Source organism: Pelophylax lessonae (assembly GCF_965119305.1).
Source record: "Pelophylax lessonae genome assembly, chromosome: 3".
Taxonomy (NCBI): Eukaryota; Metazoa; Chordata; class Amphibia; order Anura; family Ranidae; genus Pelophylax; species Pelophylax lessonae.
Window position 1 is genome coordinate 196137209 of NC_138770.1, and position 25344 is coordinate 196162552.

General features: G+C 42.0%; 1 protein-coding gene across 5 annotated transcripts in view; it reads right to left on the minus strand.

The window, feature by feature from the left end:
* Window positions 1-25344, minus strand: part of ATG16L1 (autophagy related 16 like 1) — a 101970-nt gene that overhangs the window by 30114 nt on the left and 46512 nt on the right. Inside the window, exons 6-14 of one of the 5 annotated variants that reach the window (XM_082249966.1) lie at window positions 24410-24475; window positions 22570-22653; window positions 20195-20254; window positions 8365-8409; window positions 6777-6879; window positions 5789-5894; window positions 2556-2626; window positions 2314-2385; window positions 1483-1603 (exon numbers count right to left, since the gene is read on the minus strand). In XM_082249966.1, the coding sequence (XP_082106092.1) occupies window positions 1483-1603; window positions 2314-2385; window positions 2556-2626; window positions 5789-5894; window positions 6777-6879; window positions 8365-8409; window positions 20195-20254; window positions 22570-22653; window positions 24410-24475 (728 nt within the window). The remainder of the gene's footprint in view (window positions 1-1482; window positions 1604-2313; window positions 2386-2555; window positions 2627-5788; window positions 5895-6776; window positions 6880-8364; window positions 8410-20194; window positions 20255-22569; window positions 22654-24409; window positions 24476-25344) is intronic. The other 4 variants (XM_082249968.1, XM_082249967.1, XM_082249969.1 and 1 more) reach the window with 4 other exon arrangements.

Below are 25344 nucleotides of genomic sequence, written 5' to 3' on the forward strand. Positions count from 1 at the left end.
AATTACATGAAGATAAAATACAATGTTTTACATACAAAGAAAACAAGGGGATTGTAGAAGTAGATAGAACAGAAAGAGAGAATGAATTTACATCTTAAAGAACACAAAGAGTGAATTAGTGGAGCAGGGAGACATTTTTCTTGTCTTGTCTTTGCAAGCTTTGCAGAAGTAGTGGCACTGATGGAGTGTCAGTTTTCCATAACATTCATTTCCCTGTGTTCATCCTAATACAGTTTGTGCACTTGCTTTTTAACACAAAAAGCATTTGTGGCACACTAAGTATAATAAATATATCTCATATATTTAATATCCAGGGAAAGCAAAATTTTCAAAAAGGCTTCATTAAAAAATAAATAAATACACAATTACCCAGATTGCAAAATTCAGGGAAGTCCCTGACTTTGCACATACATCTTCAAAAGAGAACAATATGGTGAGTTTGAAGAATCCTGAATTGTACAGCAAAGGTGCTACAGATGAAAAATCTGTTCTGGCCAAGGCAGTCTGATCTCAAGAAATGTGCATCTGAGCACTGTAGGTTCACTTTCATTTTGGAGAAGGATGGCAAGGGGTTATTTTAAAAATAAAACTACCCTTTAAAATACAGGATAAATATCTACGTAAAAACAAGATTTTTGTTTATACCACATACATTTTTTTGTTGTAGTCCAATGAGTTACATAGGGATGAAGTAAAGTCAGAGGTGTGGGTTATGTTGCTGCCTTCAGGAGGTGGCCACTGGCAAACAAAAAACAATTAAGGCACGTCCACCATACCTCCCGTCATATCTCGGATTTATGAGCAAGCAGTACATAAGTTCTAACTGTAACTGAGTCAGTTTACTACAGAGCGCTCTTCAAACAGGTCTGGAAAATGCCAATATTCACAGCTTAGTGCTCAAATAACTTTTCCTGAGGTATACTTGACCATGGAAGTAACAGTCTGGGTTATACCCAAAGATATACCACTGCTGTGAAACTGGAGTTTCTAGAGCACTGAAGTGCTCTATAGCTAACCAACCTGGCCACCAAAGACCAGTTCCAAATGCAACATTCTAGTATAACTGCATCCAGTTCATGGGCATACTCAAGGCAGTGTTCCTGAACCGGTATAGTGCTCTGTTGCTAATAAACCAGTAAACTGGTTGTCCAGAGCACCACAAGCAGATCTTAGACCCCAAAAGTCATATTACAAGCAAGCCCTACCAACTTTGGTCCAGTGAAAAAAAATAAAACGCAGAGTTTACCTTAGCAGAGTGGAGAAAAAAAACCAAACATTCACTCCTAGGACACTAATAAAAAACAAAAAAAAAAAAACTGAGATATGACTTTACTTCATCCCTGTGTCCCTAGCAGACACAAAAGAAACCGGTGTACACCTTGGATCATAGATGTAACTCAAAATTACTTTGCACTAAAAAAGTTCAGGAGAGCCCCAACATTTATTTCGGTTCTAAAAACATTTTAAAAACAAATTACTTACAGACTTTATTGCGCAGGTCCCAGAGTTTTAACGTCCGATCATGGCTACCAGAAACAATTCGAGCATTGTCTAGTAAGAATTTGGCAGACAAAACCTTCCCACTATGTCCAGTTAAGGTGTGCTAAAGGAATCAGGTAAATAATGGTTAAGATATACCTTTCAATAGTCATAAGCTATACACAAGTCTAAAGCAATTGTATTAGGAGTTAGTCGGGTGAGCCTTAGGTGACCCAAGGAGTGTAGCACATAGAGCTGGTGGTTCGCAACTGGCCACTCAGCCTTCCAGTAACGTCACATAGTAGCCATTTAAGAGTTATTAGCCCTGTGTAAGCTTTAGGTTGAAACTTGGAAATTACACAAGGGTTCTTCACTTCCCTTAAGCAAAATAAGTGTTGGAGGAGCAAAGAAAGTTAGCAGCATCAGGGACCAGCATTAAAGTCTGCATGGCAAAGCAACATAGCAAAGCATTTCATTGTGAAACTTTGAAGAAATGAAAATCACAAGCTTTTCAAGAAAGAAGTCTCAGTCTCTTCAAGATATCATGCACTGAATTTTCTATTTTACACATCAGACGCCATGGCATATATTAGTGTTGGATCCCCCTCACTAGCACAGCTCCCAATACTAAAGAAGCAGTGAATGTCTGGGTTATCCTAGTTGTCAGCAGACCCAATTATCAGTCAATGCACATCTAGAGCAGGACAGGAAAACAGAGATACTGCTGGGAGTCTGATGTATACTGAAAACATACAGTGCTATCAAACCTTTTACAAGTCATCACAGACTTCAAATAGTTTAAAATAATTTAGTATCTAACATTGTAAAACTTACTCGAAGCCGATAATCATCTACAGTCCAAATTCTGCTGGCAAAGTCATTGGATGCAGCCAATAGGTAGGAGCCCTAAAAAAAAAAAAAAATAATAATTATACTGGTTTGGATTAGGCACCCCGTGATTTATATTACTTTCTGGATTTAAAGTGTATTAAAATGATGGAGGGGGAGTGTACAGTGTCTAATGTGAAGAGCAAACAAATAAATTTAGGATCAAAAAGCAATAGGGGGTTACTTACAGCACTATCAAATTCAATGCTAGTAATTCCAGCATTGCTCCCAGTTAGGGAACCCTTTGCCTCGCATTTATCTGTAATGACAAAGAATTTCAGCTTTAAGGGACTATTTTTGTCACAAGGTAAAGACATAACACAGAACAAACATGAGGTCTCAGAATAAAAATTGAAGATCATGGAAAGCAAAACTGTCCAGTTCCCGTTTACCATACTCCATGTGTCACATATATGTTGGAAATCTCTTGCTGTTATGCATTGCAAATCTCAAGAGATACATAAAGCAAGCTGTCCAAAAGTGTCAGCATATCCTGGAAACAAAGCAAGGCATAGCTTGAGCTTGATACGTAAACAGGGACTGCTGGGAGCGTATTGGCTGCAGGGTGGCAGAAGTGCAATCAGACCTTTTACTGTTCATCATAGACCACTAAAAACTACACTATACAGCTTTAATAGAGTAACATTCAATCACACTTACCAAGAAAAAAAAAAAAAAAACTCAAAATTTGCCTATCAACCCAAGAACTCATGTTAATCTGCGCTCAGTGAAAATTACATAAAAAAATTTAAAAGGTTGTAACCCTAAAAAAAAAAAAAAAAAATAAAAAAAAATAAATAAAAAAATAGGAAGAGGTCCTGTTCCCTTATAGCAGGTTAAACAGCACAGTGCTTGTGCTGTCTAACCTGTCCCACTCTAAGCTGTAAAAAACCTGGTTGATCATGCCTGTTCCTGTGTCCCCCTTGGTGTGCTACCAATGGTAATGATGGCTGCTGATCCCTGATTACAGTGGTCAGTTTACGTGACTTCATCATGCGTTGCTCTGCTCTCTCCCACTCCATCCCTGCCTGTCAGCTCCTGTGTGTGCAGCCATTACACTCTGTATACATGTTTGTGGAAAACAATGCCAACACCTTTTTCAGATATCTTCTTGCCAGTCACGTGACCTCAAGCCACTCTCCTCCCTAATCTAAAGGCTCTAGCAGCAGGGGCTGAGTGGCCAGTACAGCAGTCACGTGACCTTCTCAGCTGACGTCAGAGTGAGATCTTGGTCCCTCCCGCTGTAGCCCGTAGATGGGGAAATAGAGTGGCCGGCGTTCATGTGACTGGCCAGAAGTGATCTGGAAAAAAGGTATTAAGAGGCAATGGTTTTCCACAAATATGTACACCGTGTGGTATGGCTGAAAAAAAAAAAAAAATAAAAAAGGAGGGGCTGGCAGTGATATTTTTTTGTAAGATTACAACACTTTAAATATGTGAAAACAGATAGCAGCATCTACAAATATCCATAAATAGATATTAAATCATAATATATAAGAAAAAACGTGAGGCGCGAATGCTTTAAAAAAAAAAAAAAAAAAAAAAAAAAAAAAAAAAAATCGATAAACGAAATATCATCGTGTGTTATGCAATTCATATCAAAGCCCTTCTGGTGAGCGCATATTTTGGTTTCCTTGTTGGTGTTTGGATCTAGCGTCTGTTGTGACCTTACACATCACCCTGGATTCTAATCTTCACGGTTTTCACTTGGGACTCATATTTAATTTTTATTGTTTGAGTGATTTTTTCCACATACCACTTTTTTAGCGCTGCACGTTTATATATATATATATATATATATATATATATATATATATATATATATATATTTGTTTTCATATTGGAATCTGACGACAATGTTAAAAACTCTGCAGTGTTTAGGTTTATATTTAGCTCTACAAGCATCTTAGAATTTAGCAACAGATTGCTGATCTCTAGCTTTATGAAAAAGTAGAAGAGAGGTACCAACACTGAACATACAACTAAAATATTTTTTTGGTCTAGAATAGGAAAAGGTTAAAACTCCTATGAATCATTTTCTGCTGTATGAGTTCTGCTGGGGAGATTTCCCTTTACTTCCTGTCTTACGGTGGCAACAGGAAGATTCCCCCTCACTTCTTGCTATCATGAAAACTTTTAAAATGTAAAATATGTGTGATTATAGGAGAACAGGCAGGCTGTGTTCCCTGCGCAGGAAGAAAAGTGGATGTGCCATCATGCCTAGCATGGTCAGTTTTAAATAGGAAAGCAGGAGGACTGGCAGGAACACCAGGTATTTCACACAAAGGAAGAAATACAAAGAACTGATACTTTAAACACAAGATACTTTAAACACAAGTACATGGTAAAATTGGCACATATCAGTAATATAAAATGTTGGGGTAACCTTTTGTTTAAAACTTTCCCCTTTTTTCTGTCCCAATGGTAATGGTCACTAGGGACCAATAGAGAGATGAATCTTGAAGACCGAGGTCAAAAGTTGGCAAAGGGTCTAACCCTTTCCCGCCCTATCCTAAGGCAAAAATGTACTGCCTTTTCATGCACTTTAAAAAGGTGTACTTTTATTTATTTTTAAAATTTTGGATATAAAGGGGGGGGGGGTTACAGCCTGCCAGATGTTACAGATATCCAGGGATTTGTTAAATAGATTTTCCCTCACTTACTGTCAGTGTCAATCAGAAAGGATGTAAGAGACAAATCTGCAACACATCTGTAATAAAAAGATGACAGAGGTTCTACCCTCACTCTACATCTAGGGAAAAAAAAAGAAGTTTTGCTGCACATACGCTAAGAAAAAGAAACCTACAAAGCATAACCTGAAGGAATTTGTCACCAGGCCAGATGCATCCCTAGCTAGACCCATCTTGGGCTCAAGTGTTATCTATTCCCTTTAAAGTGAAGCACCATCTCTGCTTAACCCCCACAACCACTAGATATAGTACAAGGATTTTAACAAGCTTTGTTGTAGATGATGATTTCTTTTCTGGAGATATTGCAAACACTCTTTTCAGCTATAAGAGAAAGTAGGCTGGGCCTTTTTTCTTTTTAAGATGCAAAGAATAAGAGGCGAGTGCAAAGTTCATCAAGAGGCAGAACAAAGTAACTACAACAGTTACCCTCTATAAACACTCAACTACCTAGCATAGGCTGGCAGGTGAGACATCTCTAGACTCCAGGGATTTGTTAGAAAACAGATTTAATTACAGTTACAAATACTTTCAAGGAAAATTTGCATATTCAGTAATTTTTCATAAGGCAGTTATCATAGATAGATTTTTCTTGTGCAAGATATTTTTTTAACCTTTAGGAAACATTGAAGGTAACTTCTAAACCTTCCCAGTCCCTTTAAGGAGCATAAAGTTTTTTTTTTACAACAGTAAAAGGTCTTATTTTTATGCCAACTGAATAAATGTGAACTTACCGCCAATAACCTCCCACAGTTTCACCCGCCTGTCCATTCCTCCTGTTGCCAATAATCGAGAGCCTGGGCTGAACCGCACAGCATTAACTTCTCCATCATGGGCATCCTTTATCAAGTCATTTAGAAAAATATTATGGTGATTTCAATTATAATGAATGACTACTGAGAATTTAAAATTTTTTCACAAAACAGCAAATACATAGTGACTAAACCTAAATCTAAGTTACATGTACATAAAAACTCATCAAGGGACATGCAAAAAACAGGTTCCTAGTTCTCATACTTTGAAGGACCTGGCATGTTTACCATTAACTATGTGGCAGAGTGCTGTCTCTTATCTTACATTATTTGCTATTTCAATGGAGAAAAGTGAACTGCATTGTGGGATATTATTTGGCTACAGGTTAGCTTGGTGCAGAAGAATATTACACTGCAAAACTTTATTCCAAACGTATTAAATTGCAATAAACTCCGGAACATTTACATAAGCATCGGTTATTGTTATCAAAACGTCTTTTACAGTGGCAAGGTGTTTTATATGCATTGACCCCTATATTGTTGTTATAACAACGAAAAAAAGTAGAAAAAAAAAAAGCGCAGAGGTCTCAGATTGAAAACTTGTGATCATGCACTGCAAAAGATTCCACCTGCACTCCCCATCTCCTTAAAAATTTATGTGGGATTACCACTTCAGCTGCATTACCTTATACTTCAGGCAACACTGCATAACGATTATCCAACTATGTCAGCAGTCTCCAGTACCATATACAACACAACTAGTGTGTTATGGGGCAAAAATAGAGTCTGCTGGGAGATGAATGGGCTGTGAGAGAATCAGAGTGCCATCAGACCTTTTACAAATCATCATTGACCCCCTCACTTCACAGTAAAGCAAGACCCTAAATAAATCAAAATAATAGCCAAAATGTTCAAATACATTGCAAACCAAGAACATATGAAATGTAGACAAGCAACTATGACAACTTACAAATGAGTGGAGAGCAGAAACTGGAACTCGTACTTCCCGACTACCACCAGCCTGAGCATCTGTACAGTCTTGGGATGATGGAAAGGAGGGTATAGACCGTCTCCTGAAAAAGATTAGCATATGTAAAGAATGGTATACTCCCTTATATGCTAACAAGAGAAGGTGGTAAACTTCTCCTGAATATTAAATAAGGTCCAGCCTACTTTTCTCTTGCCTTTCAGTGCACATTTTGAAATAACAAAAGGTGATCAAAATACAGGGGGAAAAAAAAGCTAAGAATAAATGAAATAATTGTGCCTTGGAATAATTTAAACTGCATGCTTCAATATACCTCGGACCCGACTACTTTCAAATTTATAAATTAAATAATTCCAAGAAATTACAAAAGACTAGCAAAAAGCCAGTCAATGATATAGTTTTAATTTAATTTCTCTTCCTAGGTCTTTAAAAATAAAGTTTAGCTTTAGCTGTACTAAATATTATACTTGGAACTAAACAGATCTCTGTTCGCACCTGCAAATCAATCCATGACTCAGATGAGATTGCTACAATATTAAATGAGGTCTTTTTTTTTTAATAAAAAGACAATTCAGAAAATTTATGCAAGCAGCAATTACATAACAAAAAGCAAGACTAATGTCTGCAGGCAAGTACAAGGAGCCAGTCTGTTGAGTAACTAGTAAGACACCTCCAACGCAGAGCAAAAGCTTTACCTGCTCAATATCAAGTAGCAAGAAGTTTCTAAACTAAAATTGTCATTTTATTTTAGGCCTTGTTCACATAGGCGAACTACAGCGTACACTCGCAAAAGGGCTGTGTTTGCCCGCACAGGAATGCATAGGTGTTCTGTGCATCCCCATGCAGGCAGTCCCATTTATATCAATTGGGACACAGCCGCTGCTCACAATTTGACAGCCATGCGGGGGCAAGGCCCGAACACACGTCTGGGTTCTGGACCGAGAAACCCCACCCACACCACTGTCAAATTGGGAGCAGCGAATGTTTCCATGCAGACACTGTGTCCAAACTGACATGAACAGGACTGCCTGAAGAGGAATGTACAGAAAACCTGTGTATCCCTGTGCGGGCAAACACGGCCCTCACGGGCATGTACACTGTGGGACGCCCATGTGAATGGGGCCTTAACCTTTATTTTTCATAGCTGCATATAAAGCAGATAGAAACTTAAGTGTAATGGATGGTGCTGATATCAGGAAAAACTCCAGCCAGGAATATTGGGTATAGGGAAAGAATAATAACAGACCATACTATCTAAGCCAAATTCATGACACAGAGCTGACAGTACACCATACTGTCTAAAACCCAATTCTGACACAGAACTGGCAGTAGAAGTGTCAAACATTTATACGTGGAGTGTAAAGTGAATAAGCAATATATTCCTGCCCCTTTTACCAGCCACATTTACCCATAGCCCTTAGGTGGAGTTTTTCTTTAATTCAGTATAAACAGAGTGAGTATATTACTTATATCGGCAAATGGAAAGGGAAAAGTTAAGGAAGAACACAACCATCATCCCTACACACTACAGGAATTAGAATGATAGAAGAGTGAGGAGAGCAAGATTCACCTGGCAGTGTCAGAATGATGACCCAAGAGGGGAGACTCAGACAGGCTGTAGGGAGAGTTCAGAGGTCAGCCATACACAGGAAGGACAGGGAGGGAAGCAGGAAACAGAAGATAGAAATTAACTCTTTGGGCACAAAGAATGGTACTCAATCCTGACAACCCTAAGCTTTTCAAAAAGGTTTCATGTGGATTTTAAAAGGAACCCAGTGGAAGGTCCTTACCGCCAAAACGGCTCCTGATCCTTAAAGCTAAAGTCCAGGCAGATATAAAAAATACAAATTATTGCAGCTTTTTATTAATACATCATTAAATATATTTTCAAATGCAAGCAGTGTAAGTACCTGAAATCGGCTTAGTATCAGCCTTCTGCAGTCCCTGTACAGCAAAACTTAGACCAAGAGAGAGAGAGGCAGCACAAGGAGCCAGTCTGTTGTGCTGCAGCACTCATACCAACAAGGAACATGCTGATAGGAGAAAGCAGAATGACAAAGATATGCTCATCAGCCTTCTGCTTCTCCTTTCACGGTCATGGGTTGGACAGTCATTGGCTTGGTGAGGTAAAAAACTTGTAACTGTTACTTAAAGCTGAACCCCAGGCAGCTTTAAAAAAAATAAATAAATCAGCTCTGTATTCATTAAAAGATAATTACATTATTTTTTAATCAGGAAAATTCTTGATTCAAAGCCCACCAGTTGGACTTGCGACAAAACATTACATTATTTTTAAACTCAAGCAACGTAGGTACCTGAATTTGAACGGACATCAGCCTCCTGCAATCCCTACACAGCAGAGCTCAGACTAGAAACAAGGATCCAATCAGTCCATATGTAGGCAAGGAGAGAGCCCAATGCTAAGCTCTTGGATCGGTCACTTCTCACTCACTGCCTAGTCAAAAGTTGGGGGTGTGGGGAAGACCAGTAAGTATTTAGCAGAGGGGGGGGGGGGGGACTGTGCTGTATGGCAGAGTTGTGTAACTCCCAGAACTGAATGGCCAACTTCTATGGCAGAAAAAAACAGAATTATTGTACTAATGGTACATTTTTTTTCATGTGAGTCTACGAAGGCAGTGGTCCTCAACTCCGGTCCTCAGGGCCCACTAACAGGCCAGATTTTAAGTATTACCTTGGGGAGATGCAGACTATAATACTGCAATCACTGAGCAGCAAATGAGATCACCTGTGATGTAATTTAGTTATCTTGCAAACCTGGCCTGTTAGTGGGCCCAGAGGACCAGAGTTGAGGACCACTGCACTAAGGGACACAGAAATTGTCAGAATTCTCGACTGAGAGGTTACAGTATACTGTCGCTTACTGGAGAAACAAAGGCTGGTGACAAATACAAAAAAAATCTATTGGCTAGCAAAGGATAATCCCGCCCACAACCTTCAGATCTGTAGCAAGGTAGCACTGAGGGCATGAAAATAAACACACAGAGAAGGGACCCATGTCCCTCTGTGGACTTCAAAAAAAAGGATTTTACAGTGAGTTTAAAAACCCTATTTTTTTTTCACGTCCATTGAGGGACACAATAATTCTTAGAATCCTTATACGGTTAGGATGTCCAAAGGGGTTCCAACATAGGGGTGGGCAACATAGCAACAAAGGCTAATATTTGTACCAGCAACAGGAAGGCTGCAAACCGAGACGCAACATATTAATCTTTTTTTATTAAAATAGCTAGCAGGAACAAGTTCCATTTCAACATGTTTTGCGCTAGGCATAGTGTTTTCTCAAAGAATGACAAAGCCATTATCCATACACCAATATACAGAAACATTAAAGGAGTTGTAAAGTCAGAAGGTTTTTTATTTTAATGTAATCTATGTATTAGGATAAAAAAAAAAAAAACTTCTGGGGTAGCAGTCTCCCTAGCACCTAATACTTACCTGAGACCCATCTCTATCAAGCAATGTCCACGAGTCCCTCGGCTTTCCGGGGCTCTCTCTCCTGATTGGCTGAGACACAGCGGTGGCGCCATTGGCTCCCACTGCTGTCCATCAATGTCAGTTAGCCAATCAGATGTGAGAGAGGGGGCAGAGGCAAACGGTAGCTCTGTGTCTGAATGGAGCTGCAGCATGGCTTGGGTGCCCCCATAGCAAGCTGCTTGCTGTGTGGGCACTCGACAGGTGGGAGGGGCTAGGAGCAGAAACGAGGGACCCGAGAAGGGGAGGATCCGTGCTGCTTTGTGCAAAACCAACTGCACAAAGAAGGTAAGTAGAACATGTTTGTTATTTAAAAAAAAAAAAAAAAAACTAAAAAGGCAACATTTTTTTTTTCCATTTTGGGTAGAGTAAGTTGGGGTTATAAATTGTCAGTTTTTTTTTTTTTTTTAACTATCTCTGTCCCATTGTGGAGTTTTCCCTCTCTTTTCCTTGTTCCATAGCCAAAACAGGAAGTGAGAGGAAATGCCTTCAAAGTTAGGGATTCCTGGGGTGTCACCAGAATAAATGTCTCTATTGGAAGATTCTCCCTCTATTACTATTCTGGTGTTAAAACCCAAAATATGGAATGTTCTTTTATTTTCACTTTCGACAATAACAAAAAACATGACAATTAGAGAGGGTAAATCTCTCTAAGACTCGGTTAACACTACCGCGACCATAAGTCGCCCCATGACGGAGCGACTTTACCGTGACTTCAGCGCAACTTGTGAATTATTTAAAGCGACTTATATGATAGACGACTTTGTATTTAGCCAATCAGAATATGATGTGTTGTGACCCAATTCCCCTTTTCTTTTACTCATTTCCTCATTGCCCACCAGTGCCACGTATCAGCATCCACCAGTGCCACGTATCAGTGTTCACCAGTGCCACTGCCACGTATGTGTCCACCAGTGCCACTGCCCAACAGTGCCACCAATCAGTGCCCACCAGTGCCACCAATCAGTGCCCACCAGTGCCACCAATCAGTGTCCACCAGTGCCACATATCAGTGCCACGAATCAGTGTCCACCAGTGCCACGAATCAGTGTCCACCAGTGCCACGAATCAGTGTCCACCAGTGCCACGAATCAGTGTCCACCAGTGCCACGAATCAGTGTCCACCAGTGCCACGAATCAGTGTCCACCAGTGCCACGAATCAGTGTCCACCAGTGCCACGAATCAGTGTCCACCAGTGCCACGAATCAGTGTCCACCAGTGCCACGAATCAGTGTCCACCAGTGCCACGAATCAGTGTCCACCAGTGCCACGAATCAGTGCCACTGCCAACCAGTGCCACGTATCAGTGCCACTGCCAACCAGTGCCACTTATCTGTGTCCACCAGTGCCACTCACACAGACCAGGCAGAGATAATGGTATATAGCAGGGGTCTTCAAACTACGGCCCTCCAGCTGTTCAGGAACTACAATTCCCATCATGCCTAGTCATGTCTGTGAAAGTCAGAGTTTTACAATGCCTCATGGGATGTGTAGTTCTGCAACAGCGGGAGGGCTGTAGTTTGAGGATCCCTGGTATATAGGAACTGTAGGCATGGCTGCAATGTGGGGAATGCCTGGCTAATCTCTTTTTTCTTCCTGGAAAGTCTGATAACAAGTCGCTTGACAAAAGATCAGGATCCGACTTGGAGGCGACTCCCATTGAAGTCTATTGGCACAAGTCGGATACAAGTCACCTTGAAGAAGTACAGGAACCTTTTCTGAAGTCGGAGCGACTTCAGTAGTGCATATTAAGACGGCTCTCATTCATTTACATTGCATTTGTTATGACAAGCGACTTGGGGCGACTTGAGGGCACACAAGTCACCTGACAAGTCGTACTAGTGTGAATGGAGCCTTACAGGGACACATGTATGAAAACTGACAGGTGTTCTACTCCCTCTCCATTCTATCCAAAACTAAAAAAAAAAAAAAAAAAAAAAAAAAACGGAATTTTTGTAAAATCTTACCTGTAAAATTCCTGAGTCCTCCGACAGTTGCCGCCCACTTCATATTCATCACCAATGGGGTTATGTCCTTTATTCCGTAGGAGTAGCTAGGCAATAGAATATGTTAGTACAAAGACTTTTAACATATCAGACCCCCAGGGGGTGGTCCCCTCAGTACATAACCCTCCACTTCCTGTATCCAACTCAGTTTCAGTGGAATAGCAGTAGAGAGTACATCAAAACCCCAAAAGAGGGGCGGGGGCGGCGACTGTCGGAGGACTCAGAGAAAGGAATTTTACAGGTAAGATTTTACAAAAATTCCGTTTTCTCTTACGTCCTCCGACAGTCGCCGCCCACTTCATATTCATCACCAATGGGGATGTCCCAAAGCAGTGTAAACATGAGGGGTGGGAAGAACGTAGCCGCGCCCAAGGCAACGCCGTCTCCCCATCAGAGAAAGGAACCTTACCAAAGGAAGGAAACCAGTTGGGCATAAGAACAAAACACTCGCTCAACAGGAGCAAGAAAACCCAGGGAAAAAACAAATATCCCAAAAAGCCAAAGAACCCGTAACAAGGGCTCTAGGGAACTGCCGCACTAAGAACCTTGCGGCCAAAGGAAGCATCAGCCGATGCCTGAACATCTACTCTGTAGAATATCGTGAAAGTGTGTACGGTCGACCAAGTCGCCGCCTTACACACCTGGGCCACAGAGGCCCCATGACGACAGGCCCAAGACGTACTCAGAGATCTGGTAGAGTGCGCCTTCACAGGTACAGGGGGAACTTTCCCCTTCAAAGCATAGGCCTGATCAATGGTCTGTCTGATCCATTTGGCGATTGTAGAAGCCGACGCCGCCATGCCCTTCCGAGGACCTTCCGGAAGGACAAACAAGGCATCCGACTTGCGAAAAGACTCAGTCGATTTGAGATAGACTCTAATCGCCCGGACAACATCCAAGGAGCGAAGCAACACCTCCGTCGGATGCTTCGGCTTCGCGCAAAGCGAAGGTAGGACAATGTCCACATTGAGATGAAAGTCCGAAACCCATTTTGGAAGAAAAGAAGGGTTAGGTCGCAAGACCACCTTGTCCAAATGCACAACCAGATACAGAGACTTGCAGGACAAGGCTGCCAGCCCCGACACTCGACGAGCCGGGGTGACAGCCACCAAAAAGGCGACCTTCTTGGATAACAAAGACAGCGAGATCTCCCTGATCCTTTCAAAAGGAGCACGCTGCAATACCGATAGAACTAGATTCAAGTCCCAAGGGGGAAGAGGGTCCCTCCTAGGAGGGATCAGATGACGTACCCCCTGCACAAAAGTGCTAACCAAAGAATCAGATGCCACAGGCCGTTGAAAAAGAACGGCCAAAGCAGACACCTGACCCTTGATCGTGGCCAGCGCCAGACGCTGGTCAACACCCGTCTGAAGGAAGGGCAACACCCTAGACACCGAATAAGTGTCAGGAGAGAAACCCCTGGATTCGCACCAGGCAAAATACGCCTTCCAAGTACGGTAATAAACCTTCCCCGAGGAAGACTTCCTCGCATTTATTAAGGTGTGAATGACCTCAGGGGAAAGACCCCTGTTCTTCAGGACCTCGGTTTCAACAGCCAGGCCGTCAAAGCCAGCGACTGTAAAGCAGGATGGAAGATCGGTCCTTGCGACAGAAGATCTTCTCGAAGAGGCAGACGCCACGGGGCGTCGATTGCCAGATTTACGAGGTCTGCGTACCAGGACCGGCGAGGCCAGTCCGGTGCCACAAGAATCACCGTGGTCGGTTCCGCGAAGGAACCTGGACAGCAATTGAATCGGTTGGAACGCACACATCAGTTGGTACTGAAGCCACGGGGCAACCAACGCGTCCGACGCGTCTGCCCGAGGATCGCGCGTCCTTGCCACGAACCGTGGTACTGTGTTGTTCAGACGAGACGCGAGCAGGTCTACCTCCGGAAGACCCCACCTCGCGCACAACATCTGGAAGACAGCCGGGTGAAGGGACCATTCCCCCTGGTCCAGGGTCTGGCGGCTCAGATAAACCGCCTGCCAAATTTTCACCCCCGGAATGTGAACTGCCGATATTGCCGGGACATGCGTCTCGGCCCAAGACAGAATCGCGGCCACTTCACGAGCCGCCCGGGCACTCCTGGTGCCCCCTTGGTGATTGATGTAAGCCACCGCCGTGGCATTGTCCGTCTGCACCCGAACCGGGTAGCCGTGAAGATTGTCCGTCCAACGACGAAGACAGAGGAGTATCGCTCGCAGTTCCAGAACGTTGATCGGAAGGGAGGATTCCTCCGTCGACCAAACACCCTGGGCGGACAGAACGCCCAGAACACCACCCCAGCCAGACAGGCTGGCGTCCGTGGTGATCACCGACCATGAAAGGGGACGAAAAGACTTGCCCCCCGATACTGAGGGGGATTGAAGCCACCACAGAAGATCCCTTCTGGTCTGAGAACTCAATGACATCTGGAGATCCAGAGATTGCGGACGCCCGTCCCACTTGGACAATATCTCCGCTTGGAGATCCCGTGTGTGAAACTGGGCGAAGGGAATCGCCTCGAAAGCCGAGACCATCAATCCCAGACACCGCATGCACGTCCGAATGGACGGAGATGGAACGTCCCTGAGGGACCTGACTGCCTCCTGAAGAGCTGCGAGTATTTCTTCCGGCAGGAAGACCTTCGCCTGGACAGAGTCCAGAATCATACCCAGGTAAGAAATCCGAACCTATGGGCACAATGTCGACTTTGGAAAATTGATCGTCCAACCAAAATCATGCAGAGTCTGCAACGTGACGGACAGATCCTTCTCCAGACTCTGGCTGGTCGCAGACCGAACCAGAATATCGTCCAGATACCCCAGAACCGAAATGCCCTGGGCCCTCAACAAAGCCAGAACCGGTGCCAGCACTTTGGTGAACACCCTCGGAGCCGAGGCGAGACCAAAAGGCAACGCCACAAATTGGTAATGATCTTCCGCTATGGCGAATCGAAGGTACCTCTGGTGACCCTCGAAAATCGGGATGTGAAGATACGCATCCTTCAAGTCGATGGAAGCCATGAACTCCCCCGGAACCAGGGCAGCCACCACCGACCGCAGGGATTCCATGCGGAACTTGCGCACCCGCACAAAGCGGTTCAGCGCCTTCAAGTCCAGAATCGGACGCACCTTGCCCTCCTTCCTGGGCACGGTGAGCAGATTGGAATAGAACCCTCGAAATCTGTCCCGATGAGGCACCGGGACCACCACTCCCTGAGCCCTCAGGTCCTGCACCGCTAGATGCAGGTCCCGCAAACGCTCCGGGGATAACAGAAGACTTGAGGGAAAAAATCTGCTCTCCGGCCGAGAGAGAAACTCGATCTAGTAGCCAGATCGAACGATTTCCTGTGAATTGGGTGAGGGCGCCCCTTCAGGCCGCACTGTTGTGGGCCGCAGCCTCTTACATGGCGTGGGGGACCCGCACAGGCGAACAAACCGCTGCACATGAGGCAGGGAGAGTCGCATCCAGGACGCATCAGAAGGTGGGTTGAGAAACCGCACAGCGTCCGGTGAGGTAGCCACCTCACCTAGCATCCCTGCACGGAACAGGGATGGGTCGTTCAGATAACTCAGGAGCGATACCTGACTGAACGCTCGATGGCGGGCTGAGAAGCCACTGACCCACAGCCTGCTACCAGGGGGGTCAGCCCGAGACGCAGCCCGCATGATCCTCTTCTTCCGAAGAACTAACTAACGCTGGTAAAATAACAGCTAACAAGAAAGAGAGAAAAAACTCAAATAAAATCCAAAGAAAGGAAAGAGAGCTGAGACAAGGTGCCCCAGCACAGAAACTTCCAGCTACTCCTGACAGCTAGACAAATGAAACTGAGTTGGATACAGGAAGTGGAGGGTTATGTACTGAGGGGACCACCCCCTGGGGGTGGGATATGTTAAAAGTCTTTGTACTAACATATTCTATTGCCTAGCTACTCCTACGGAATAAAGGACATAACCCCATTGGTGATGAATATGAAGTGGGCGGCGACTGTCGGAGGACGTAAGAGAAAAAAAAGTTTATGCATTTGGTTACACTTTAATTTCATTACGCAAAACAAAAAAAATATATAAACAATAAAAACTTTTTTACAACTATACAGCTATAGCAACATTTGCATGTGTATTGTGCTACATAACAAAAAATCTAATAAATGTAGAGACCAAGCAACACCTGGGATGTGATTGTGGAGTGTGAGACTGATCTCACCTGGAGGAGAATGTAAAATATTTACAAAAGGCGAAGAAAAAACAGAAAACTGGGGACTGGCAACAGCTCAAAAAGCTGCATGAAGGACCCAACATCAGAGGAGGCCTGAACATCCATACCTGGTAGAATTTAGAAAATGAAAAACAGAAGACTAGCTTAATTTGTAAACTAGAAAATGTGCATGATGCTAAATACAGTAAATCCTAGTACACGCAGGCCACGTGTCCAGTGACATCGGCTGGTTCAATAGAAAACGGTCCGACATTCCACTCATGTGCAAGAAGAAAAGACTGAAACCAATCCTTGAGACCATAATTTTAAAAGCTGGTCTGCCCAATACACCTAAGAAAGTTTTAATGAAGATGTAGTGGCTTAGAAACAGCTGGAACCACACCCAGACAATGGAGGGAACTGGAGCCAGACAGAGGGATGGGAAAAGAGTATTCTGTATGAGATGAAGACAGAAACTACCTTACACAAGAAGGAACTCCTGGTCCTCAACACCATCTTGTCCTTATGAAAACCAAGAAGAGATTCTTTACAGCATAAGTCCACCACTTTAGGCATTCGTCTCACTGATAAAATCACCCTGTGGGTGAGAATGCGGAGGGGAATATCTCTGATAGGCTCAGTGATGTTTGAAATGTAGAGAGTTCAGATACCAATTGGTCACAATAAGACAGGCGCTAAAGGGGGGGGGGGGGGAGAGGTGCTACATGGGAGATTCCCAGTAAAAGGTCTAAATAAATGAGTAAAAAATGAAGGGTCTCTAAAACAAAACAAACAGGCAGAGACCTGGCCTTGAAAATGGCAAGAGCCTAATGCTGGTCCAGACCCAGCAATAGAAAACAGAGGATATGAGCCACAGAGAAACTTCTAGGATAGAAGCTCCAGCCTCACACCAAGTACACTTTCCATGGTTGATGATAGACTGTACAGGAAGTAGCCTTCCTAATTATTAGCATTATAGGAAACACAAATTCGGATACGCTCTGACCCAAAGGAAAGAAAAAAAAAAAAAAAAAACAGAGCTTCAACAGCCATGTTGGTAAAACCAGCAACCGCAAGCTGGGATGACAAAACATTCCTTGGAAAGAAGATCCTGTGTGAACTGTAGGCCTGTTGCACATAGAATAGCAGCATACCTGCACTGCTTGGTTAACTGGCTTGCAGTCTATGGTTTTCATATCTGACCTGAAGCTACAAGAATCTGTAGATGCCTGGAGAAAGGTCCAGAACATTTGAGCTGTTGCCATCACACAACAGTATAAAAACTAGAAAACCAGCGCTTGTGAGCAGACTTATGAAACTTCCAGGATTTAATTTTTCCAGCATAAATCCACCAGCAGCAGAACAGGAAACAGCAGAGCTGAAAAACATGTCCACTTTCCCAAGGACACCAGCCAATAACTGAGGCATGATTGTTCTGGGCAGCGTTGTTCTGACCTGGCCAAAAGCTTTTTTTTTTGTCTGTGTTCATTTCTCCCGAAGGATGCAGTATAACAAGACATTCTAAGAATTCTTTTATCCCTTATCCCTAGAAGGATGAAAGAGAAATGGCTCCTTTATATGTATTTTATCTGTATTTTAGTTGTTTGCCTGGAGTTCAGCTTTAACCAAAGCAGAGAAAAATCAGATCTACCAATATGCCAAAGAGAGCTGTGCTGTGTGCTAGAGCTGTGTAAATCTCAGACCTAGATTGACAGAGATAGGCTCCTTTTACACGGTCCGCAGTCCGGTGCGGACCATTCTCTGCTCAGCAGAGATCGATCCGCCGATCCCCGCTGAGCAGGAGGATGACAGCTCCGTCTCAGCACTGTGTGCGGAGAGGGAGGTGTCAGAGCCCCGCTGCTTGCTCTCTATGGGGGAATCGGATGAGAGCAGACAGCCTGTCCGCTCTCATCCGTCCGGATTTCACAGAGAGGATCATATGCGAGATGGCAGCAGGTATCAGCGGACATGTCTCCACTGACATCCGCTGCCCCATAGGGATGCATGGAGGATCCGCCTAAAAAACTGATGGGCGCATCTGATTGGATAGTTCAGATAGCCATACAAACCATTTGACCGATAAAACAGCTCCCATATACAGATCTGTTTATTTAGATGTTTGCCTGGTATTCAGCTACAGCTAGCTATTCCAGACACATACCCATACTTTTAAATGCTATTCATTGTGCTCCAGAATCCCATAATCCAGCAAGCAAATGGCTATTACTCGTCAGTCTTGTGAGGTGTGACCTCTTTTTGCTGTCCACCAAATGCATTTTATGGTCCTACTGGACTACAATAAAAAGAGTGCAAGATGCAAGTCAGAAATGTGGCCAAAAAGCTGTCCTCTCTATTTTTCTCCATGGGTTAATGATTCTTGCTGCAGTGAAAACTGAAAGATGCAAACAGAGACCTGGAGGTGTCAATCCTATGGATTAGGAGCATTTGTAGGAGTCAAGAATATGTGTGACAAACTCACATCATCCAATCAAATGTTCTATTTAGTAGACCTTTGCATGCTCCAGGGCTATCATCCTTAAACTTTTTTCAGTAATTTCCAAGTCGCTCACATGAAAAAAAGCATGTGTATATCCAATGCATAGACACTGTATACGCAAATAACTTATTCCTGGTCAGTAACTTTTTTAGCAGTAAAATAAAAGGGGACAGCAATACATCGCACACCTTCTAAACAAGAAAACAATAGAAGCTCCAATATTTCTATCCTGACTGATTCTCTTTAAATAAGAAGTTGAAGAAAGTTACAAACCACAGAAAAAAAAGCCAAAGAACACTATTGTGCCCTTGTGTGAACCTTGATTTTTGATGAACTGCTCAATAGAAAGGCCAACAATCAACAGCAGGTAAAACTAACTTACAACTGCTATTGCCTGCTTGTGACATCTGTATCTGTCCAGTATCACCTTACCTACAGTGTAGCCAAGTATGAGTTGTGTGATCAGAGTAAAGAAGCAACACAACCAAAATAAAACAGACAAACTGGTAAAGCTCATAGTTATTGGATATACTGAGAATTTAAACTTCAACATAGGAAGTTTTGAATCTAACCTATATAAAAATATATACCCTACTAAATGCATTTGCTGAGGAGTTTGGTTTTGGCTTAAGTTTAGAAAATTACTTGTAGCTGGTAGTAGTAGATTACTAAGATTTACACAGTAAGTCCGGACAGAAGTGCATCTTATGAAAGCTATGAAAAACATGCTGATTTTTTTTATGCTTCTTATAAAGCACAAATTTTCCTTTGGGGTTTTTGAATGTGAGATCAGCGAAATGGAAGTATGCTTGATCAGAATCTAAATCTATCCCTCAAAAGTACACATTTTCAGCCAGTACAGTGAAAATATATGCATATCTTAGTCTGGTTTAAAAATAGCACAAGTCCATCTAGTTCAACCTATAAATAATAATCAAAAATCTTTAATGCCCAATAAACCAAACCACTGTTGTGGAAAAAAAAAGTCTTTAACAATAGAACAAACAGTTCTTTACAATTTTAGAGCATCTGAAAGCTACAGAAACATCAGTCAAGTCAATGTTCTGCACAAACTGGGTCCTTTTCAACTCTTCATCACTACTTCAATATGCAGCCTGTACAAAACAGTAGTGAATTGGTCTTTCATCTTCTATATTAGACCACCATAGTAATAATAATCTCTAGATCATAGAGATGTCATACAGGAAAAGTGCAGACCTACCCGAAAATATTAGTGATAGAATCCAGAAGGCCTCCTACGCCAGGCTGAGAGAGTCTCTTACTAGAGGGAGCAGAGGAATAAGCCAAGTCATCAGTAAGATTCAAACTGAAAATGATCCCTGTAACTCATAAATAAATGACCACAAAACCTACAAGACACCAAGACAACATTCAGCTACAAGCAAGACAAACTAAAGAGCTAGTATGAAATGGATACTACTTGGAATGCCAATATGTACGTTTGTAAGCAACATACATGCAGGTTAGTTACTATGGAAAGTATATGAATGACAGAGGAAAGAAGCTGTCCAAAAGAAACAGAAATAAATTCACTCCTGCCATCCCACACAAAAAAATATCACCAGAAACTCAACAAACTAGTTGAAACATACATTTCAATACAGAACCTAACCTAAATTTTACATGCACAGGATGATTTTTACTCAAGTTTTCAGAATACAGTCTATATTTAGCAAGGACTATTATATAATAGCTTACGATTTTAAAGCTTAGTAACTTTTATCTCCTATACACATTCATTTCTTTTTACTTCTAATAGGTATACATTAGAGCATATAGGGTCTATTTTTAACACTATGGCTACACTTTTCAAACATGAAGTGGATACATTAACCACTTCTGGACCGGAAGGATTAATGACCAAGCCATTATTTGTGATTCGGCACTGCGTTATTTTAACTGAAAACTGCACAATCGCACGGCGCTGTACCCAAATAAAAGGGCTTTTTTTTGGTGGTATTTCATCACCTCTGCATTTTTTTGATCATATGCTATAAACAAAAAAAGAGCGACAATTTAAATAAAAAAAATTTAAAATTTTTTCATCATTTTTGGCCGATTTGTATTTTGCCACATATTTTTGGTAAAAAAAATCCCAATAATTGTATTTTGATTGATTTGTGCAAAAGTTATGGCGTCTGCAAACTAGGGGAAAGGTTTATGTCATTTTTAGGTCTTTTTTTTTTTTAACTAGTAATGACGGCGATCTGCGATTTTTAGCGGGACTGTGACATTTCGGCGGATCGGACCCCTGACGTTTTTTACACTTTTGGGGGGTCCAGTGACATTACTACAGTAATCGGTGCTAAAAATATGCATTGTTACTGCAATAATGACACTGGCAAGAAATGGGGTTAACACCAGGGGCGATCAAAGGATTAAATGTGTACCTAGGGGGTGATTCTAACTGTGTGGGGGGCAGGCTTGGTAGATGGAAACAGGGCTCCTGTGTTCCGAGATAACAGGAACACAGGAGCCCTGTTTCAAGAAGTGACAGATGAGCGGTGTGCCGTGTTTACAACCGCACACCGCTTTCTGTCAGTCCCTGCAACGACCCCTGGGTTCCCAGCAGCCATCGCGACCGCCGGACTCATTGCTTAGCTGCAGGGCTAGAGCTGGCACGCACACGTGCCCAAGACCCGCTCCCGCAAGCCACCATATGGGTACGGCGGTTTACGCAGGAGAGCCAGCCTGCCGCAGTATATCTGCGGCAGCTGGTTTTAAAGTGGTTAAAGAAGATAGAAAATAGGGGAGATGAAGCAAAAGGGGAATACTATAGAGAGTGTAAATTGAAAGGTATGAGTCTACTGACATCAAGTCCAATATGGCAGCACCCAGCAGCAAGGCTTTTGGATGTCTATATAAGGGAGGCTTGCACAGGTAATAAAAAAAAAATGTAGTGGTTTGGCAACAGGGTCTCTTTAACCATCTATTCGGACATCTAAGTTTAAAGTAAAACAAAAACAGGCAAAACTTTTTTTTTTTAGTTTGGATCAAGTGAAGAGGGACTAGAACTCGTCAGTTTTTTTTTTTTTGGCTGTCTGTGCCTCCGTTAAGTCATACATTTTCAACTCTCCTGCTTTCAATGTACAATGTCAGCTTCAGTTTTTGTTATTGAAAAGCCTTCCCTTAGAGTTAGTTCCCAACAGAACGCCTGTTAACCCGCTTTGCAGAAAGATTCTTAATACACTGCAATAGGACACATTCGTTGGAACACATTCTGAGGAAAACAATGTTATGGTGTCCTTGCATTTTGCTTGCACTGTAAACTGCAGCAAAAAAAATGTACACCCCTGGTAAAATAAACCCTTAACATGCGTGAAGCGTGGCACTGCAAGAACGTCAACAAGGGCTATAGATGATATGTGCACATAGGTTAGCACTTATGCATGGGATGCATTCAGTTAACAGCTTAACCCTACAAGTGAGAACACAAAACAAAACTGGCCATTCTCAAGAGTTAAAATAAGACAACTGGTAAGTTTATAAAAAAAAAAAACACATGCACTCTGAATTAAGGACACAATGACAAGTAAACTCCCTATCTACAGGATAAATATACGAGTCCCCACTCACCTGGAAATTCGCCCAATTGGTGGCGCTGCTGCAGCATCCCCCGAGACATCAGCATTATCATTTAACACCTCTATATCATCATCTCTGCAGGAGGGGAAATACACACCCTATGTTAAACTAACCAGCCCAGTGAAGCTTTAAACCAAGAAGCAATGTTAGCATATCAATACGCACAGCCATTTAGAAACAGAAGAAAGCATGTTTGAGTACATAACCAAAAGGTATACAATGGAGGGGTGGAGGACAACAGTGTCAGACAGGAAGACAGCAAATGCAATTATTATTCTTTACATTCTAGTAAACAGATTACTTTATTTTGTGTCTAAACCATACATACAAATACAAAAATAATAAAAGGAAGCAAACAGTTCACAAAAAAAACACTTGCCATTATGAAAACTGTATTTGGCTACCCACAGGCATGACAGTGTGTTTGGCAGACTTGTGCATTATCCTTTAATGGTACCAAGTTTTGCACTGCAGTTATGTGACCTTGTTAAATAATATGAAGATTCCTCTACAGGTACAGGAAATGTCAGCAAACAGCTCAATGCCCAAGACTATTTTGTGCTATTGATCCATTATTTTCCAATGGCAAAATAGAAAACAGATCATTTGTGTGATAGAAAATGGAGGAGGAATTCTGTTCCACTGACCAACATTTCTAGTGACACTGGTCTAATGCTAGACCATCATGTTGCCAATAAATAAAATATTTTTTCTTTTAAATCACATTTTATTGGAAGGATGAAAAAGCTAACACCAAGCTTATTAACTTTAATGTTTTTTTTTTTCCTTGCATGGGTGTGTGCCCATTTGCGCCTGTCTGGTGGTCTTGCAACCTTTCTTTTTCAAGGCAGTGCACCATAGAGCACAGATGGGTCACCTCCTGTGTGGTGTGATGCACTACAATGCTTGTGTGTGTTGCCGTGGGATTCCATTCAGTGTGAACAGGCCCTTATTGTTCACTTTAAAGCAGTAAGTAATATCTTCTTTCAAAAACTGGGAATCTTGTCCATAGAGAGCAGAAGAACATATGGCAATATTTTCTTTAAATGAATGTCTGTATGGAGCATGGGCTGAAAGTCATTTTTAGTCATAAATGTAATTTTTTTGAAAAGAAAAACCTGTCGTCAGGTGGGGTTAAGACATGGTAACTTCATCACGCTATTCGGACACGCAAGCACATATGGAGAACTGTTAAGTGATGCACAGTGCTCCCACCCTTTCTGGGAAATTGGTTCCTGTAATGTTGGGTGAAGCACTAGTGTCACAAGTGGTATATTAAAAGTTTATATTTTGCAGTTAAGATGTCTGCAATATGAAGATCTCTCTATTTCATGTAATTGCTACTAATACTGTGAATAGGCAATTAGTGGATGAACACTGCCATTAAACAAGCCTGTGACATCTAAGTTTTAAAAGAGAAGCAATGTTACTATAAAGGGGTCGCTTCTTTTTTTCTGCTTCTATTGGTGGCGTGTTCTGAGGTAGAGGAGAGGACTTCCAGCCAAAACACTGATTTCAACAAAGGAGGATGGACACTTTGTAATAACGTGAAGCACTTTATTTGTATTTTGGACTTTGTAAGCACTTTAAGGAATGGATTTTATTGCTCTTTGGAGATGATAGTCAGATTGTTGTGAGATACAGGTAAATGATTACACTAGTGTGAGATATATATTTGTTTGGGGTAGCTTATTGCACACATATTGGCACATATGTATTTCTTACATTATATATATATATATGTGACCTACACTAAGTAAAAATATACACATGCTGATTTCCTGTTAACCTGGACAAGAATCCTCATTAGATGATCATACTTAATACTTACTGCTCCACAGACAGAGGTTCCTTGGCAGCATCAGCCAGTTCCTTCTGAAGTCGTGCCTGTCTCCTCCTAGAGAAAAAAAAAAAATATGTATATATAAAGACATGCCAACTTGTTTTAGAGATCATTAAACATAACGTTTTGTAAGAATAGTGGTATATGAGAGACAATATATGCAAAATACCCAGTTAATAAGATGCTTTTTTTTTTTATGGAAGCTAATCTTACATCTGATATCGTGAGCATTAGTAATGTCACTTGTGCCAAATGATACACCACGAAATCTGAGGTTATCTCAATCAACTATAATCCTAACCTCCCCTACTGATCAGAGATGTCACCCAAATGGCATTGTGTATACAAGAGCTAAAGGTATAATCCCAAACTACTCCTCTTTCCTCTCACTTCTGTTTGTTTGGAACAAGCAGTGCACATTAGATGTGGTCATATGCACACTACACGTCCCAGAGCATTACATTAATCTCTGGAGCATGTAAGGGGTTGGCTACATTCCTACATACAGTGGGATAATGGAGAACGAACGTTGCCTCCCATCAACGGGAATTCAGATCACAGCAACAAAAAAAAAAAAAAAATTTGAAGGAGGAGGATTGGAATAGAAGGTTGAATAGAACTTTTATTTTTTAAACCAAAGTTTAGTGTCATTCACACGCAACCTCTTATAGATTTTTTATTTATTTGCTTAGTGTTAAAAAAAGTACTTAAAACACACACACACACACAGTAGACACAAAAACGCAAGATTGAAAAATACCATCTGGCAGTAGACCTGATGAAGAAGCTTCAACTTTACATTCATTATTGCCTAAGGGTGGCCAAAAAAGGCCCAATCTAGGTCCCAATCGTAATACTTTGCTCAGGGAATAATTGGCTCATTAAGGTCTACACTAGGGTGGAATAATGAGCAGTTGTCTTAT